Source organism: Rhinolophus hipposideros, assembly GCF_964194185.1.
Source record: "Rhinolophus hipposideros genome assembly, chromosome: 18".
Lineage (NCBI taxonomy): Eukaryota > Metazoa > Chordata > Mammalia > Chiroptera > Rhinolophidae > Rhinolophus > Rhinolophus hipposideros.
This window is the reverse complement of record NC_138064.1, coordinates 1,527,641-1,542,691: the sequence shown is the minus strand read 5'-3', so window position 1 is coordinate 1,542,691 and position 15,051 is coordinate 1,527,641. Positions and strand designations below refer to the sequence as shown.

At 51.7% G+C, this 15,051-nt stretch overlaps 1 protein-coding gene across 1 annotated transcript in view; it reads right to left on the bottom strand.

Moving 5' to 3' along the window:
* Positions 1–15,051, bottom strand: part of ABCA13 (ATP binding cassette subfamily A member 13) — a gene marked incomplete at its 5' end in the record, with an annotated part of 245,529 nt that overhangs the window by 48,093 nt on the left and 182,385 nt on the right. The window contains 3 exons of the mRNA XM_081079377.1: positions 3,964–4,079; positions 6,100–6,277; positions 7,600–7,654. Of these exons, the coding sequence (XP_080935503.1) occupies positions 3,964–4,079; positions 6,100–6,277; positions 7,600–7,654 (349 nt within the window). The remainder of the gene's footprint in view (positions 1–3,963; positions 4,080–6,099; positions 6,278–7,599; positions 7,655–15,051) is intronic.

The following is a 15,051-nucleotide window of genomic DNA, read 5'->3' as shown; positions in this document are numbered from 1 at the left end:
CGTGTTCCCTAATCCTTCTCACACTCCGTCTGACCACCTGCAAGGCGGAGCTAGGACCCCGTTTCACAAATGGAGCAAAGGGATTACCAAGGCTAGATACCTGGACGAAGGTTCTACCGCTGAGGTGAACGTGAAGCTGCCAATGGGGCTCATTTCCATGTCACCCCCAAGCTGGGTAGTAAGAGGCACCCTGCAAGTTTCTGATGACATCAAGATCTAAGGAAACACCTTCCACGTCCCCACATAAAAATCTCTCTCCTTTCCTTCTCTGTGTCCTCGAGCCAGCTTTCATTGGTGACCCACTCGCTCAGCTTCTCTCTGTCCCAATGCCCATGCCCCATGGAAGGACATGGCACTTCGTCTAGGCCCCAAGTAGCAGAGAAGCTACTTACTTTAAATCACAACCTGTCTCACAAGTGTCCCATATGTACCCACATGCTCTCTGCCCACTCACGGTGGACTTGGCAGCATTTGTTAGAGTGGCTTAGTGGTTCCACCTTAAACACTGTGAGTCTACAACATGCAGGTGAGCTCAGTGCAGCAATGGTTCTTCAATAGTTGCTGTGCCAAATAATGAAACTATCATTAACAACCAAATTTAAATTAACTACCAAAGAGGCAAGTCGTGACTTCCTGGTGCTCTCAACTGCCAACACGTCTGTCGGAAATAGAGCACCACAGAGCGGAGGCGAATCAGCACGTGCTCACATACACCGCACCTCGATTCTCTCTCAACTTTACTGTCCCTTCTGGGCACAAATCAAGTGCCACCCTCCCTCGTGTGGCTACAAGCAAACACTAGTGTGGCAAGTACTTTTGTAACTGAAATCTAAGTTAGGAGGTTTTGAGCCAAATGTTTGGAGGGGACTGTACCTACCATGAACTCCTTACAGTGAGCCAAAGATCTCTCTCCCCGAAGGTCTCTAATATGGGGACCTCTGCATTGCTACTGGTCCAAACGCTATACGGAATGACATGTGACAAGCTGCTTTTCCTCTCCATGTGACAGCCCTATCACAGCTGAAGATAACCATGTTGGTCTTCGCAAGCTCCGATGCGAAAGACCAAGTCTTTCTCGGTTCCCTTTCAATCACAGTACCCAGCCAACTCTCTGCTCAGTTTGGCAATGTGGTAATCAGGGGCGTTTGGGTACCAACAGCACAGAGCATCTCATGTGACTGGTCTGCCATAAGCCCAGCAAGGTCATCACCTCCTCGGATCAGCACGTCCCTCCCAGCCCCCTGTCCTGCGAGGGAGGCCAGACACCCAGTGTGCATGCGAGGGCCACTGACGGCTTCACCACTGGCCTCTGCTCCACTGAGGCTGTTCAGAGGGTGGACGTGCTTACTCGTCACAGAAGGCTTCTGTATTGGGTTATGTCATGGAAGTATCTGAAGGGCAGGTCAAGCGTCATTTAAGTAAAAAAGAGACAAAGACACAGTCCTCAGTGGTGCCCCCACAGGGCTCCTCGTGCTACGTCAACGACCCACCTTTGAATGTGATTTTAAACAGCTAAGTATCCATCACTATTGTTACCACACGTTCATGCACCTCTCAAGTACTTGGTTCAAATCAACATACTGGCAGCTCTAGTCTCCCTGTCTTTTTTTTTTTTTTTAAGAAAACAATTGGCTTATAGAGCAGACTATAGTGAAAGCTATGGTAGCTTTTAACAATCTCCACTCTTATAAAAACATAATATCTTTTTAATGATTTTAGAATTTGCTAGATATTGGCATACTGTTCAAGATTATTCGGGAATTTACGGGTTTTCCTCTGTTTGAAAACAGGCCCCTCCCCCACAATGCATGAATTTCCCAAGACACCAGCCAGGGTCCTGCGACCTGGTCTGCACATCCGTTGGTGCTAAGTACCACCAAGTATGTTCTTAGGGTTTCAATTTTAGACGAGCTAGATTCTTTTTTCTTTCTGACATTTTTAGGTGTTTTTTTCCTTTTTGATGCTAATTCTCACCACCACAGTTTAAGTATTAAATTTCCCTTGCTACAAAGAGAGAGAAGAAAATGAAGAAAATTGTTCCTGGGCATTTTTTCTGTTGTCCCTTATGAGACGCTAATTTGTTCAGATTTCAAACCGTTAAATGGCCCCATTTAATGCCTGGCCATGTTCTTGGAGTTCAGCTCCTTCTGGGTTCAGCCTTTCTGAGATTGTTGCCATACTCCCTGCACTTCCAGGCCCATGTGGGGACAAGAGGGGTGAGCCAGGGTGCAGGGGACCCGGTGGGTCCACACAGGGCCCCGCCCCCTCCTGCAGAGGGGTCACCGGCTCAGAGTCCCAGCCTAGCTGGCTCCGAAGAAGAACCACTGCTCAAACCTGGACCAGTCCACAATCCCCCGGACGTCAGCCCGCTCCTGGCCTCCGTGTGGCTCTTCTCTCTGGACCAGCCTGACCTCCAACATGGCGTCTACCTTCCCAGGTGTTCTCAGCCCGTTACCTGAGATCGCCTCTCAAGGTTGTCACCCCTTCAAGAGATCTGTGAACCTCCCGAAATTGTCGGGGAAATGCTGTCGTCACGCATGTGGGAGTATTCTTAGCGTAATTCAGACTCTTAAAGGTACGTGTGCAAGCAAAACAAGGTCAATGGAAACTCCCCGAAGCCTGTTCCTTAAGAGCTTCCAACCATTTGATTCTGTCTCTTTTGCCTTTAGGTTTGAAATCTGCAATCCTCAAGGTCAAAAATGCTGTGTGGCGAAGTCTACTTTACTCACAATGTAAGGAGCCATGACAACTGGATCAGTCAGCTGGATCAATACACTGCAATCAAAGCATTTCCTCAGAACTAGAACCCACACATGCAGATCTTTACATGCATGTACGGATACTAAGCATGTCTCTCTAGAGGCATGCTTCCTAGCTTCAGACATGATATCCTCTACAGTAAGATAATTCTAACAGTAACAATAATAGCCAACATTAATTTAGTGGGAACTTCTGCCGGTCACTGTACATGAGGTATATATGAACTTTCTAATATAATCTTCACAGCAACAGAACTGGAGAAAAGAAACTGAGGCGTGAAGACAGTAACTGACATTTCCAAGGCCACAGAGTTAGTGAGTGGCAATATCAGTATTCCCTAAAAAGGTTTGTGTGTGCCTCTCTCGCGCTCTACCTACCTCCCTCCCTTCCTCCCTCTTTTCCTCTCCATCCATCCATCAATGTACCTATCCATCTAATAATCACGTATACTTGTTTACGTTAAACTCTGTCCCCTAATTGTTTTGAATACCTGGGTCACTGATATAACGGATTTGTGTAAAACTCATTTCACTTATAATCTTCAGTGTGAATAAAAACAGACTGTGTTGTTTAAAAAAATGGTCTTGAATTATAATAAATTAGCATGTTAATTCTTCTCCCTTCTATAAGCAACTATTCCCCCCACGCTTAGCATGGCACACAAGAAGCCACAGGGAGGGGTGACGCGGGGCCACTCGCCATGATGCTGGTCAGTGCAGATAAATGACAAACTTATAAGGTGACTTTCTGCCTTTACTGTTTTCCTCTGAGATCAAAAGTGATGAAAGTTGGAGAAATCATTTCTAAACAACTGAAATTGTAGGAGAGGGGACAGACACCTGACATAGGGCTTCTGGAGAAACTCTGCAAAGGCAATTTCAGTGCTCGCTGGGTGACATATCTGAGCCCGATTAATGTCAGAGAGAACAACAGCATGTCCATTTTCAAGGGCACGAGTCTGTCAAACAGCTGGAGGCCTCTCAGAGAATGCCCAGTGCCACCTCGTCCCGCGTGTCCCCACCCGTGCTCCCCAGGCTTTCAGCATCTTCCCCAGCTGGTTTGTGCAGCATCTCTTGGAGAAGTAACGTAATAGCTTGAAACGAGAGAAAATCATGGAGCCGACAGCAGGCTCTGAGCCACCCCAGGGGTGTCCTCTCCCGGAAAACAAACCATAATTCTGCGGCCGCGTTTCTCATCACATACCCGAAAAGTGCCAGCAGGAGTGCCGTGGCTGCTAAGTTCTCGCGGAAAGTAAACGCTGTTAACTGAAAGGCCACAATGACGGCGACACACAGGCCAACGGAAACCAAGTAAAAGAGCTGAGGAGATAAAAGGGGGGGGGGCTGTTACATCACACGGCCTGTGTGTTACTGTCTGCCTGTCCTCAAGTTTGCATTTCAACTTCTGCTTAAATAGGTTTCCTATTTTGTACATCACACATGTTGCAGCAGTAGAATCAGCCCTGAAGAGTCATAGTTTGGGGCTGACTTATGCCCCAAATGCCCATGGTGAAGCCCTGGGCCTGACACTGTGACTGCATTTGGAGCGGGGCCTTTAGGAGGGTGATGAAGGTAAACTGAGGACGAGTGGGTCCTGATCCCATGTGACTGGTATCCTTTTGAGGAGACTGGGACACAGACACACACAGACGGCCGCCCACGTGAGGACACGGGGAAAGGATGGTGTCGGCCGCCCAGGAGAGGCCTCGGACGGGACCCGCCAGCCCACACCTGCATCTCGGACGTCGGGCTGCAGGATGAGAGATGAGTGTCTGCTGCTCACGCCCCGAGCTGACGCTGTTACAGCCCGCAGCCCAGCAAACAGCACGGCCGCCCAAAGCCATCTCCTGCAGGACAGGCCCTGACCACGCAGAGCCTCATGCACCTGCCAGCTGACTGACTGGACAGGACAGACAGGGGGTGATGGGCTGACGGAGAGGGAACCATCAACCAGAAGAAGACCCTCCCCACCTGACCCGCAGGGGAAGAAGGGCCAGTTAGCAGGAGCGGTAAAGGGATGACAAAAAGAGGGGATTCCTGGGCCCCTGCGGCCCTGGAAGCGTGGCCCTCCTTGCAAGCTCCTGTCCTGCCCTGGGGCGTCCCTCCTCCCTGTTGTCTGGGAAAGCTGTGGTCACTGCACATCACTGACAGGCACGTGGCACAGGGAGCAGCCAGGAGCGGCGCGTGCACTGGGGACAGAGCTGGACCAGGACCCAGGAGCTGGCCCTGCACTGAGGGACGTGGGGTCTCGGGCGAGTCGTTCCTCTCTCCTGACTCAACAGGGTCCTTCAGGAAAGATGAGGGGTGGAGGCCCAGCGTTTCTCAACCTTGGTGGAGATTCGCAAATCTCCTCGGGGCCTGATCAAATGCAGACTCAGTCCCACCCAGACCTAGTGGGCAGAAGCATGAGGACAGGCCCTGGGGACGTCCCTGTCACCCAGTGTCTCAGGTGGAGGTTTGGCGGAGAACTGACCGCACTGAGGATTTCCTATAGGCTAAAGCCACGCAGGTGAGGCCCACAGTGACCATAAACAGCCAGGTTACATGTCCATAAAGTCAGCTAAACTCACAGCCAGCTCAAAGGAATTCCCACGACAGGAAATCCTGTGCGGCTGTGGGGCCCCTGGCATGTGGCCGCTGTGCTGCTTGGTGAAGGTCGGGCCCTTCCCGCCTTCTGCGGGCTTAAGTCACATGTTCTGTGACTTAAGGACAAGCTGTGTTTATGAGGACAAGGGTGTCACTATCCCACAAACAGGACAACTCTAAGTGACAATGAAATGAGGTGTTTACCACTGAAGGTGTGTTTTCTATTCCAGATAAATGTCTTCACTCTAGGGAACAAACAATACCACACTGCTGTGCTCTGAAGGGCTGGAGACAGTGATCTGGAAGCTTTCACGGGACAGCTGGACACAAAGGACATGCCAAGGCCGCGGCACTGTCAGGGCACTAGGCTCTGCTCACACTGGAGGGAGCTGCAGGCACGCAGGTGACGGGTCACGTGTAATGACCTCTCTCACCTCCACCCCCTTGAAGAGAGCATCTTCAAGGTGATTGTTTCTCTTCCATGTTCCCGACAAGTGACTGCGTTTCTGTGCTGGCCCCTAATCCTCCAGACCTCCAGCTTATGCCCTGTCAGTCTTCCCTCTTATGACGCCACCCTAAATGACTTATGGCGATATGGAAAGGTGACTTAATGGGAAACGCATTTGCCACTAAAATGATCCCTTCTTCTGTGCATAGTCTGACACGTCCACCACAGCCCTCCCCCCAAAAAAACAGCCCCACACACACTTAGATCCTGGCATGGGGCACACGGGATATTTTCCCCGAATCCTACCATGTCATACAGGAAGTTAGTGAACCAGTACGTTCCGTAGCCCAGGCCACTTATGTGCTGCAACCTCTTGGCTCCAGTTACCCGGTCCCTCACTGCGGAGCTCGCGATGGACGCAGACAGGATGGAGAAACCGAGCACGATGCAGAGAGCAACGCCACACTGACGGATACTCTCCAGGCTGCAGGCAAACAGAAGCGCTCGTCAGAGGTGAAGCAAAGGGCATAGCCTCCTCTGGTATAAGAACCAGCGATGGGCAAGAGCCGTGACGACCATGCGTGCGGAACTGAGCCCTGGCCCGGCACGTGGACCGAGGGCACGGCCCTCTCTCTCATCACGCCCCTCAAGGACCTTTTGAGGCGATGGATTATTGTCCCTGCTCAAGGGAGACAAAACAGAATCGCAAAGTTGAGAGGCATTTCCAACTCTGCCTGCCTCCAAGCTTCCTCTTGACCCTTGAACCCGACTTCCAATTAAAATGAAAGACGTCCACAGTGGGCACCGCCGTGGGCTGGGGCCTTTGCCTGGCTTGGTACCACCCTGCTGGACAGCATGGCCATCGGGGAGGGGGGGCGGGCACCCACTCCAGCTCCACACACCGCTGCCCACCTCTGAATGTAATCCCTCCAGATACCGAAAAGATCTGCAACAGACTGAGGTGTTCTGATAATACAGCCCGCACACTTCCCGGGACACATTTCCCTGGAGAGCTGCGGACACCTCTCCAGTCAATCACGGCCCCTCAGGACGGGCCAGGGCACAGGTGTGACCAAGGACTCATCCCAAACTGTCCACGCCCCACCTTGTTTTAGGGCAGACAGGCGGCAGGACCAATGGGAGAATCCCGAAGGGCAGTGCGTTAACATGGGACAAACTCCAGCGTGTGCTTCCTGCCACATGACACTTGAGGAGAGACTGTCACCAACCAAACTGGAGTCTACGGCTCAGTCGGCAGGTCGCAGGTAATCCATAAGCAATAGTTGTACTTATTACCAACTTTTAGTAAAAGTTAGACAACTGTATGACAGAAGGAGATGGGGAAAGGAGGGGAGAGGCAAATGCGCTTCAGCTTCCAGAAGACAATGGGGATCGGCGCCTGGAGCACCGGCCATCATCAGCCGCCGCTCCACCTGGGCTGGGAGAAGTCCTGCCTGAGACATCGTCAAGAAGCCACTCCGTGCGAACGCTGTTTAGCACTTTAACCAGAAAAGGTATCTGGAAGCTGTGGGGGTCCCATGGGCTTTGGGGAAATCATCCCTCTGAAACCAATTCTACATAGAAATGTGCTCATCCGTTTTAAGCTCGGTCAGTGCACTTCCTCTTTCAATAATCATTGTCCTTGCACTTTGCAAAGAATGCCCCGGTCTTGTGCCGCCGACTGTATGTGCCAACGTCACTCAGGGCAAGTGCAGAAAAGGGATCAACCCACCCCCACCCCCAAAGCAACCCAGAGATGTCCCTGCGTAGAGTTAGACTCGTCCTCCCCACACCCCTTCTACTCACATCTTGTCCTCGTTCAACAAGGCCCCTCCGTATGGGTGGCTGTACAGCGTTATTCCTGCAAGTGACAAATTGACATGTGAGCCCACAGCCTCTACCTGCACAGCCAGCAGGCAGCCCACCTCCAAGCCAGGCAGACCTCTGTGCCCGTCAGGAATCTCAGCTGGCGTTACCAGGCTGGCCTACTGACACCCAGGAATGGCAGCCCTACTGCGAGCCAGCCCGTTTGTGCTGGGACCTCTGTCGCCATCCTCGCCTCACAGGACTGACACATACCCAGCATGTGTCTGCAGCCAGCCCCTGCTCACATGTGACCACACTCGACTGCTGGTCCTTAGAAGTACCCTTGTGGCCCAAGAAACACATCATGCATATTTATGGTGAGAAATCTGACTCAGAAAGGCTAAGGAACAGTATAGGGATGAGATTTTGTCACGGAATCCAGGTCAATCCTCAGAGGTCCACCTCCAGATCACGCCACGTCTGGGCAGAAGATGGAAACATTGCATTGGTCCCATTCCGTTTTCTGATTTGTTTGTTCGGCTTTGTTTTCCTTTTTGAGCTCGTGCATTAGAGTAATGGCAGCAGCCAACATGGAGAAATTGTCAGCAACTTATCCACTGAAAGGATTCCATCCTGACGGCTGCCTCTGACATCACAGGGGTACTCTCCCCAGCCCAGCAAATCCCACTCAACTCTGTATCAAGAAGGACTCTGTAACTGCAGGCAGTGCCCTGTCTTTCATCTATCGTCAACTGGGAGACTATGCAGTTCTCCCTTTTCTGATCACTTGTTCCAAACATTACACTGAGTGTGGGCTGTGAGTGGAGGCCGTCACACCAAGCACAACTTCCTGGCTCCATCTCCTGCGACAGGCGGACATTTCCCTCCTACTTTGGCTCATTGAATTAGCCTATCATCTGCATTTTGCCTTCCCTGGTGAGGGCACATTAAATCTTTACAGAAACACCATGGGGGTAGAAGTAAACACAAATAAATTAAAAGGTATGGAGCATACTCCAAGAACCCAACGTTTCTGCCACCAGGCATCCTGACTTCCCGCCATTTGCCACCTGCTCCCCTTCCCTCTCCAGCTATGCCAGCCTTTTGCTTCTCCTTTGTGGACTCAGCCACACTGACGCAAGTTCTGTCACAGCAGAAAGAATAATGGGACGATTGGTTTGCCAAGTCCTCATAGAGTTTTCGAGAACAATTTCTTTGATTATGAATTAATATCGCCCAGATGGCTCCTGCAGGCTCCCCATGTGTGCCGAGGGCCTGCTGCGTGGGTTCCTGCTCCCACACTTGATCTACACATTCGTCATGAAGGGAGCTGCGTGGTATCGACCCCTCACCTGTTGGGACCCACAGCCCACCTGCTTCTCCTACGCCTTTCCTTCCCTGAAATTGACTTCCACCCGCCTCCTTGCAGTGCCTGCCAGCCCTCATTCTTCCCAGCTGAAGTGCTGACTCACAGGAAGCCCTGCACGTGACGTGCAGCCCAGCATCAGCAGGCCCTGTCAGGAGGCAGCACAGAACCTGACGGGCTTGCGACCGTGCTTCTCAAAGTGCGGGACCCACTCAGATGTGGCAAGTGTGCCCCTGGGAGCTGGAGGTGGTGGGGTACGCGTGCCGCGCTGTGAACTGCTCCAGGTTGCACATGGGAATGAAAGCATTCTAGATTAGAAAACATTCAGAAAATGCAGTTGGCTGAGTAAAGATCTGGAAATTATATTATTTTAAGAACACAGAAGACTACTGGAACCGGTTAACCTAAATACACACACACACACCGGAGACAGGAGGGAGCATGAAAATGTCTTCAGATAACTAAATAATTATCATGGAGCACAGGAAGTGAACGTAACCTATCGGATTTGAGAGAGAGAAGTTAGTCCCCAAAGGCACGTTCAAAAAGTATGAAAAAGGCCATGGTGAGAGGGTTAGAACTTAGGGACAACCTGACCTGGGTGCAGAGAGGGCCGGAGACCGGGTCCAACCATGTAGCCAGTGATCAGTGAATTCCAGGACAAGAGGGCACGGAGCCTGCATCCTCCCAGACCTGGCCCCATGTGTCTCTGAACTTGGCTGATCTCCTGACTTACAGCCTTCACTGGAATTGCAAGCAGAATGCTTTCCTGGGGTCTGCAAGACAGTCCAGTGAGTTACTGAACCAGATGGGGGGGGTGGGAACACGCAGAGTGACAGCCAGGGGCTCAGAAGTGAGGATGGCCTGGGACCCAGGGGAGGCATCCAAAGCAGGGGCATTGCCTGTGAATCTGCACTAGCTCCAGAGGCCCGTGCTGCAATGACTCTGCAGTCGCCTGGCTGGGGTGAAGCAGAATGCCTCCCTTTGCTGGACCTCGCCGCACTGGGAAGAAACACGGGCCAGGGGGCGGGGGCCGCGCCGGAGTCCCACCCTGAGCTCGCTTCTCCCTGCATCCTCCACTCTCCGTGGGTGTCAGGCCTCCCCTGATGGACTGCATGTTTCCTGCACCTCTGACCCCACAGACCCAGCGCCCTGTGCTCAGCCCACCAGCGCCCTGCCCACGACCGTTAACGTCCCACCGGCCTCCCAGTCAGCAGATGCATGGGTCAGTCGTCCCTCTCTCCTCTTCTTCACCCCACACATGTACGAAGTTGCCAATTCTGTCGTGGTCGCCTCTGCACAGCAGCAGGCCTGGGCCACCCTAGCTTGCACCACCTGTCTCCAGTATTGCCTCTCCCCAGTATCACCAACCCTCCTGCCAGCAGCCCTGGAGAATTTCCAGCAAGACACAGAAAGAAAACATGAGCCCATGTCCTTTGTCTGGACACAGACGCTCTTCACAGCAAGGCCCGCAATGCCCACGCTCTCCTCTGCCCCACGCGAGACACCAGTGCTGTCACCCCCATTGCTGACTGCAGGGCGCTGCCTTGTCCTTGTCACCCCACGCCCGTCTCGTGTCCGCCTGATAATGGTGCTGATGTCTGAAGGTGCCCCTGCACTGTGGAGGAGCTCCCAGGTAGGAAGGGGCGGCTCTCGGGCCTCAGTCCTCACGTGCTGTGAGCAGGGAGAAGGGCAGTGCCCAAAAGTACACAGAAATCGGCCCACAGTCATGTCGTTTGTCGTTCAGGACAGCAGAAACCCCTATAGAGCTTCGGGGTCATGTCAGGATGCTATCAGGACCGCGGCCTTGGGCGCCCCCTCCCCCATTCTCCCACCAGCATCTCCTGCTCCCCCTTCAGCACACGCTCCTGAGTTTGCAAGGAGTGTATGTGTCCGGCAGGAAGGAGACTGGCTGGAGTTCAAGGCCCTGGCTGCCCGCTCTGCAGTGGAAAGCTCGTACGCTGTTGCGGTGAGTTTAACAATAACATCTTAAACTACCGTGGTTGCATTTTATTTTGAATAGGTTGTTCTTACTTTAAACCGTTAGACTCATGGCTAAAAGACTGCAAACAGTGCGCTAATATTTGCTTTCCGTACCCTCTGTCCCTGCTGTGAATCTATGACCCTTCATTTTCACAGACGTCCTGGATGTGTGTCGTTCTTCTAGGGTTTTAGTCGAGGAGGCGAGAGTCCATCGGGTCCCTTATCTCAGCGACGAAACGACAGGCTGCCCTGTGGTTGGCATGCCCTATGTTCCAGACCCCAAGGTGGGTGTTTCCTCAGTCCGGAAGCTGAGGCGGAAGTTCTGTGCTGCGGGAGCTCGTCCATGTGCGTGTGCTTCTTCGGAAGGCAGCCTGCAGACTCCTCAGGGACACAGACAGGAGCCATGGGAGGGGATCCAGCTCAGACACCGTTTCCCGAAGCCAAACAGGAGCAGAGAAATGTGTGAATTTCCCGGACGAGTGACCTGTTCCCGACACCGACAGTCCCAGATCTGCACCGCACATCACGTCACCTGTAAGCACACGGGGCGCCAAAGACCTTCCCTCTATACGGAGAGCCCCAGGGTGCCAGCGACGTGCCAACATAGAACGAAGACCTCCATCTCGGCAGCAGCAGCAGGGGAGAGAAGCCGACGCAGTCACTTCCGGCCGTGGAGAGAGCCTAACCCTGGATGACCAGCCTCCGAGGGCCCTGCCCCGCACGGCCTGAGAATCATGAGGCTGCCCTTCCCCGGCACTCACTCCTAAATAATTCAGGGGCCACAGCTTTTCATTTGGCACTGGCTTTCCAGTCCCTATAATTTACAGATTTTACACAGAGTAAATATTTAAACATAAGCTTCTGAAGAGGCGCACACGCTCTGCAGTTCCTCTCCCAGAACCCATGGGGGATCCTAACAGCCCTGGAATGCAGCCTCCCACTCAGCTCAGAGCTCAAGGCGACGGGAAGATTGCCAGGGGCTTCTTTGAAAGTCCACCATTGCACTAACTCTCATTTCACAGCCATCCCCATGTCACTATGAAATGAAGAAATTCTCTAAAGAGTAAGAAATAGACAGAGGGCCTTAGACCACAGCACTTAAAAAGGAAGGCCATCACATGAGCGGGAATGTCCTCAATCACTTTCAGAGACGTGAGCCCCACGAGGCATGTACCACCAGCTTTTTTGTATGACACAGCGTGCCACTGTCGGACCAAATCCCACAATATCCTGATTCTGTTCTGATTTGGGGGAGGAAATCTGGCCACCAGACGTCCACAAGTTTCATCAAGGGTCAAATAATGATTTGACTCCTTTTCCTTCCGAGGACTGAAAATTCAGTCAACAAGCACCACTCAGATGCCCACCATGTAGCAGCTGATGGGTCTGGACAAGCAGGCCCTCCCTGCACCGTTCTCCATCCCAGGGGGATGAGCAGGCCCTCCCTGCACCGTTCTCCATCCCAGGGGGATGAGCAGGCCCTCCCTGCACCATTCTCCATCCCAGGGGGATGAGCAGGCCCTCCCTGCACCGTTCTCCATCCCGGGGGGATGAGCAGGCTCTCCCTGAACCGTTCTCCATCCCAGGGGGATGAGCAGGCCCTCCCTGCACCGTTCTCCATCCCAGGGGGATGAGCAGGCTCTCCCTGCAGCATTCTCCATCCTGGGGGGATGCAGCCCAGTCACAGCATGGCACACAACAAAGGACAGTGGTACCATGGAGGATTTCAGGATCGGGTGGGGAAGGGAGCAGGGAGCTTCCTGGGGAAGGAGGCAGTCGGTGAGGCACATGGACCCCCAAAACAGTGCACATCCGAGGGAGCTGCCCACTGACCACAAAACAGGGCAGCCTGAGGGGCGGGCGCTTCCATTGGCAGCCCTGTACAAACAGCTCAGTGAGGTTTCATAACCTTGCTATATCAGTGTCTCACAGCTGTGTTCGTGTGGACATGTAGCAGTGCCTTGCTGAGTGGCATTCATTATTTTTGTTGGGTGTTTCTGTGTGCCGTTGTGAGAATGTCTTAGCTTGAATTAGAGCAACGAACAAACATTAAGTTTCTTGTTAAACTTGCAAGGGTGGAAGTGAAATCAGGGACATGTTAGTCCAAGTTTACGGGGATAATGCCATGAAGAAAACGGCAGTGTATAAATGGATTAGATGTTTTCCAGAGGAGAGAGAACGCGTCACTGATGAAGAGACGTCAGGGTGGCCAGAAATGATGAGCAGAATTGATGAAAACATTGCAAAATTCGTCAAATTTTGTGTCAAAATCATTGGCTGACTATAAGAAGCATAGCAGACAAAGTAAACATCTATAGAGAAACAGTTTAGAAATCTTAACTGAAAATCTAGGCATGACAAAGGTGTGTGCAAAAATGGTCCTGAAGGAGCTCACTTATGAACAAAAGCAAAGGAGAGTTGAAGATTGCCAAGACCTTTGGGAGAGGCAAGATGATGTTTTGGGTGATGTTATCACTGGTGATAAAACATGGTGTACCAAGATGACCCTGAAACAAAGCATCGAAGTGCACAGTGGAAGTCAGCCAATTCTTCACGACCAAAAAAGTTCCGTCAGTCCAAATCAAGAGGCAAAATGATGTTGCTAACCTTTTTTGATATCAGAGGAACTATTCATTATGAATTTGTACCAATTGGACAAACAGTTAACCAAATTAACTAGTTCCCCAGGGAAACCCAGGCAGCTTTCGGTTTACGGGTGCTGCAAGAGCTCTTACGTTAATATTGCAATTTGGCCATCACTACATCAGATGCTTTCAGAACCAAGGCTATTCTGCGGAAGCGGCTCTGCACGGCTAAACATATTTTAAAATCAAGCTAACAGTTTTCTACATTGATGCTGAGATTTTTTTTCTATTTTGTTAAAAGGGGGCAGGACTTGGAGTTAACTTAAATAAGGGAACTGTGTGCCTATTTTGTCAAGGTAAAGAGTAATTAATGAGAGAAAGAACCAAGGTGACCGAGCTGGAAGTAACCATCTTCCCTGAGGGTCCATGTTTCTGAGACCCCTGAGCAAGTGGCGGCAGGGAGGGGAACTCGCGCCTACGCAGGCTGCTCACACACTCTCACTACAGCCTTCTGCTCCTCTAAACAGGGAAACTCCAAAAGTCAAAGCTCCTCTCACCAATCCAGTCATGGGGCTTGCAACCTGTCTGACAGATCAGGAATCCTGTCAAATGGGACTCTAGGGGACAGAGGAAGGGAGGGGGCTCAGGGAAGGAAACCGAGGCAGAGAGAAGGTGTGGAGGCTTATCGAAGGCCAAACATAACTGGCATCAGAGTGAGATTTACAATTCTCATGTTCTGGATCCCACTGCATCTGTTTCTGCACGGACAGGCTTTGAAGCCTTCGCTGCAAAACTGCATTACTGCAATGGGGTTTGATCTCCATTGTGCTCCATGAGCTCAGAACAGCCTCTGAGTGAGCACTGCAGGGAGAGGACCTCGGGGCTGCTGGGGTGGGCGCAAGGCCGGGACCCTGTCAGCACCACCAGTGAGTGAAGGAGCTCGCTGGGCAATCGCCAGCGTCCCCTCGAAGGTTTTCAGAAAGGACGCTATGCATCTGAACACACTGCAATGAGCTGTCTTTGTTTGGTTCTTCTTATCATTTATATTCCGGCTCTTCCTTCTGCGAACTGGCCCTCAGCAATGTATAAGTGTATAAAATTAGCTTTCGCATTTAGCATTCTCATTACAGCTACGTCTCCTATGGTTTCCAGACTCCGTATATTTCTCATCTGTAAAAGTGCACATCTGCGCTTTTGTTCCATATCCCTCACGATAGCAAGATCCTGAACTTGGCTCCAACTCAAGTTGTCGCTTTCAGTGCATTCCTCCTACAAAACGTATACGTGCAAGTATTCATAGAGCATAACCGTTGTAACGAAATCCTCTACAGTCACCCTGTAATAATGGTGCCAAATCTCCTTCATATAAATAACGCACATTGCTGACACCTCCTATGGTAAGGGCTGCGGAAAACACCACTGTCAGTAGTAGAAACCCCTTCCAAGAAGACTTTACATTCTTATTACCAAGAGAGCTGTAAAGAAGTAATGAGAAGGACCAACTGCTTCAATGGCCTA